Consider the following 3869-nt stretch of genomic DNA (forward strand, 5'->3'; position numbering starts at 1 on the left):
ATGCAGTTAGTATCACTTCAATTGCAAGACTACGACAGGCAAGCAAAGCTGACATCGGTTGCGATGCACTGCCATGCTCCAACAAGGCACAACCTCAAACGACACATTTTAACACCGGAGCCTACGCGGCTTGCCCGGAATTACGTTCGTTTGTTCGTGGTGAAAGACTGTCGAGTGCAAACGCCCATTACCACAGCGTAATCTATTCCTCACCTAGCACTAGGCAGAGCCACTAGGTAGGTTCCTGGCCTTCAGCTGTGGGCCTGCCTAGCTACACCTGACTCGGGCACGGCACATACCGCGATTCTGGGCTGGCGGGATGAGGCGTCATTTATTAGCTTCCGCTCTGATGTCTGCCAGGATATTATGTTATGGTAGTTATGTTATGTTGACTTACGATACTGAGCAAAGGGGCCTCCGTCTCTATTTCGTGGGAGCCAGTTTTACGGTCAACTGGCCTCTCGTATTCTGGTTGACTCGCCGTAAACCAACGACCAAAAACCCGCCAACCTGCCAAGCTGAGTCCTCTTCTCTTAAGAATATCGAATATATCGAGCAATAGGTTGAAGTAGGTAGGTAGTAGTGGCCCTCCCTCTCCCACCGTCCCTCTATGTCTGGCCACCGACGACCGGGGCACCGGACACCTTCCGGTCCCGTTTAGGTAACTGCTCTTGTCCCCTGATATGCAACTGTTGGACAATTCTCCGGGATTGATATGAATTCTGCCACCCTCCTGCTTTGAAGGATGTCATCTTCCCAAAGATCTTCAGGGACGATGGCAGAATTTGCACACTTAGGGCAACGTGATCATGTCGTCTTGCGAATGAAACCGGGGGATATCATGTCTTCTGAGCGCCGCTCAGCGGCGCCCACGAACCAACTACCACCACCACTCCTCCCGCATGCCATCCTGTATCCTACCTGGACCCTGTACTCTGGGACGCGGGGTACTGACCTGAAACAATACACCCACGTTGGTTGTTTGCGAATCTGCGCTATACGCTGCACGTATCTCTCGTGCGCAACCGGAATTATATCCAGGCGAGTTTGGCAAGGGTGAACACGTTGGGGGCTGTCAGCATTTCCCAGGCCATCCCGAGAAACATGTTGCACTCATCAAGTTCTACGAATATTTGGGAATCGAGGTGGAAAAGAAAGCGGCCATGGCTTGCTAGGTAAGAAATTGGACTTTCCACGACCAGCTTCGTCATTTTTACTCCTGGGCTCTTTTATTCGGGAAACACAACAGACAGCCTCATCTTATCTGAGATATGCCCCTGAGCTTCTCAGACATGCTTCAGCATCATCAGCAGATCGCGCAATCTCTCCGAGGCCTGCTGTACCACTCAATTCCGCCACCGATGGCTATTTTGTCTTGATCGACTCGTTGTTTGGGCCATCTCCCGAAACCCTATTACCATACTTGGCTCTGACAGGGAAACCTCATCTCAAACCCCCCTTCTGACAAGTAATCTCAAGAGTCTGAGACCGTCTACCGCTGACAAACTCCAGGTATGGTTTTCTTTTGACTTGAAGGCAGCTAGGATCATCTCCGCATGCTTCCAATGATCTCCCGTTGGGCCTCGCGGTCCCGGCCAGCCTCGCTCAAGCTGCCCATACTCCTCAGGTCGCCCACAACGTCCTTGGCCTTGCCAAAGTAGACTTCCTGCAGCAGGTTACGCATCTTTAGTTCCATGTCCTCAACCAATTTGCCAATGTTGGCGATCTGCTGCTCGTCGTTCTCGGCGGGCAGTTCCTGCTCTATCTGTCTCGTCATGTTGCCGCTGAGATCCATGTCGCCCAACCCCGACCCACTAGTCGACAGAGACAGAATGACGGTAGATGTAAGATTGTACTGGGTGACTCGGGCGCGGTCCAGAGCTTCAAAAACATGAATCGAATCCCAGGAACCCTCGCTGGTGCTGCCGGGCTTGGCTTCTGTGAATGAGGTCAGCGTTAGGAGTTTGCTTTCCGTGTCAATAGTTGTAGCATCTCGATCTGCGTGGACGCCACCATCTTGTTGTCCGCCCTGAGCTGAATCAAGCTGCGAGGTACAAGATCCCGCGATCCCGGTTCTTGGGCTTCATTATTCAGATGCTAGATCCGAAGTCTCAGATGCGCGTAGCACCAGCAGATTCCCATGCCAATCTCGTGAAGCCCCATTGATCGAGGCGTTCCCGATATAGAGCTTCTACGCCACTTAGCTCGTAGTACCCCAATGGTGTGAGATTCCCTCCTCTTCTTGGGGCCTCACAAATCCCAGCAGAATCCCATCCAGCATCTTCGATCACCAAGGGTAGGCAAATAGTAGAGAAAAGTCTCACGTACCCTTCTTCAACAGAACCACACCCGCAAATCCATCATCCAAGTTCCAAAAATAGACACTGCTCACCCCCCCTTCATAGTACAGCTCGCGGTAGACATCAAACGCCTCGTTGGCCTTGACCTCCATGAGCCTGACTTTGTCAGAGGGGACTCCAGCCGCACCCGCACCATCTCCCGCACCGCCGTCACCTATCTGGCCCCCGTCCAGCGGCGGATCGAACTCGTTGCTCCAAGGCGATCGGTAGCTATCGCCATCGCGGTTATAGTCGCACAGCAGGTAGTCGCGCCCCGTCTGCTTGCATCGGCGTATCGTCAGCGGCTGGTCCACCGAAGAAAGGAGGTCCTCGGTGAGGTCGGGCGCGAGCGAGATAAGGGATTGGAGGTGTGCCGTCGTGTGTTTGGGATTGAGGCGGCGGAGGAGGTCGCTGCAGGAAGCGCGGGGCAAGGCGGGTTAGCTTGGTTTGGTCCTTTGGCGTACGGGGGGTTTGGGAGGGAATGAGGGAAGAAAACTTACAGAGCCGAGTCGAAAGGATCGGCGGACGCCATCTTGTTGGATTTGATGTCGTCTAGGAACGTAGGAAGGTATTAAGGCGTGGGTTACTAGGTTGTTTGAGCTTGATACGAGAGGTGTAAAGTAGGGATGGTGGGGTTGAGAGCTGCCAGCGTCCCAGAGCAACACAATTTCGGGCTGCAAGTGGGGCCAATGAACGGGCTTTCAGCATGACCGCCTTTCAAGATAACGTGTGCATATAGTCCTTTACATTCAGAGCAATTAATCTGAGGTATATTTCAACAGATCAAGCAACATTAACGGAATCTGTGATTGATCATAAGGAAGGACTATATTCTCTAGAATCCGATAACGGGACTTAACTACGGGCTACATTCTCAGGCGAATCTGAACTAATCCCTAGTCAACCCCCAACCCTAATCCTCTTAACCCTGAAGTTGGGATAACATCTAGAACCACCAGACAAATACATAGGTCAAATTTACAAGTGGAATTCACCACCTCATCTACTCATAATGGCATGTGATATGATAAGGACTCCGGGCTGCTTTGCGCAACGGTCACATTTGCTACGAGGATTGAGGGCCAAGGTGTGGGCAAGACATATTGCTGCGAGGTTGAAGATTTTGAGTAATAACTAGAAGGCGCCCAATAAAATTGAAAATTAATTATTATTATTAAATACGCCGTAGGCTCGAAGCCCCCGGTACCTCTACTAGTACTCCCGTATGTCAAACCGTGCCCTAATGGCTGGACTAAATACATACGCTGCGTCGTCGGTTCGCCCTATTGGCGACTGCGTTGCGTTCACTACCATACTACGTTGGTTCTCAACCTACCAACAAAGTCCCCCCTGAGAAGATCGATGCTATCTGGGCCTTGAAGCTGTCCGACCCGTCCCTAGCAGCCACCTTACAATAGTCCCACTAACTATTGGTTCTCCTGTTGCCGTTGCGAGGTCTCTGCGAGTACACGCCAAAAGCCCTTGGGTAAATTAATTAGGCCTGCTTTCGGATAGCCTATATGTCGGGTT

The 3869-nt window shown here is 51.8% G+C and overlaps 1 protein-coding gene across 1 annotated transcript; it reads right to left on the reverse strand.

The window, feature by feature from the left end:
- Positions 1–1546: 1546 nt before the first annotated feature.
- On the reverse strand, positions 1547–2871 carry BCR38DRAFT_456781 (F-actin capping protein; the record flags this gene model as incomplete). Its single annotated transcript, XM_040861958.1, has 3 exons — positions 1547–1938; positions 2329–2750; positions 2840–2871. The coding sequence occupies 3 exons, from the start codon at positions 2869–2871 to the stop codon at positions 1547–1549; spliced, it is 846 nt and encodes a 281-aa protein (XP_040717119.1).
- Positions 2872–3869: the final 998 nt, after the last annotated feature.

Source organism: Pseudomassariella vexata, assembly GCF_002105095.1.
Source record: "Pseudomassariella vexata strain CBS 129021 chromosome Unknown BCR38scaffold_5, whole genome shotgun sequence".
NCBI classification, from domain to species: Eukaryota; Fungi; Ascomycota; class Sordariomycetes; order Amphisphaeriales; family Pseudomassariaceae; genus Pseudomassariella; species Pseudomassariella vexata.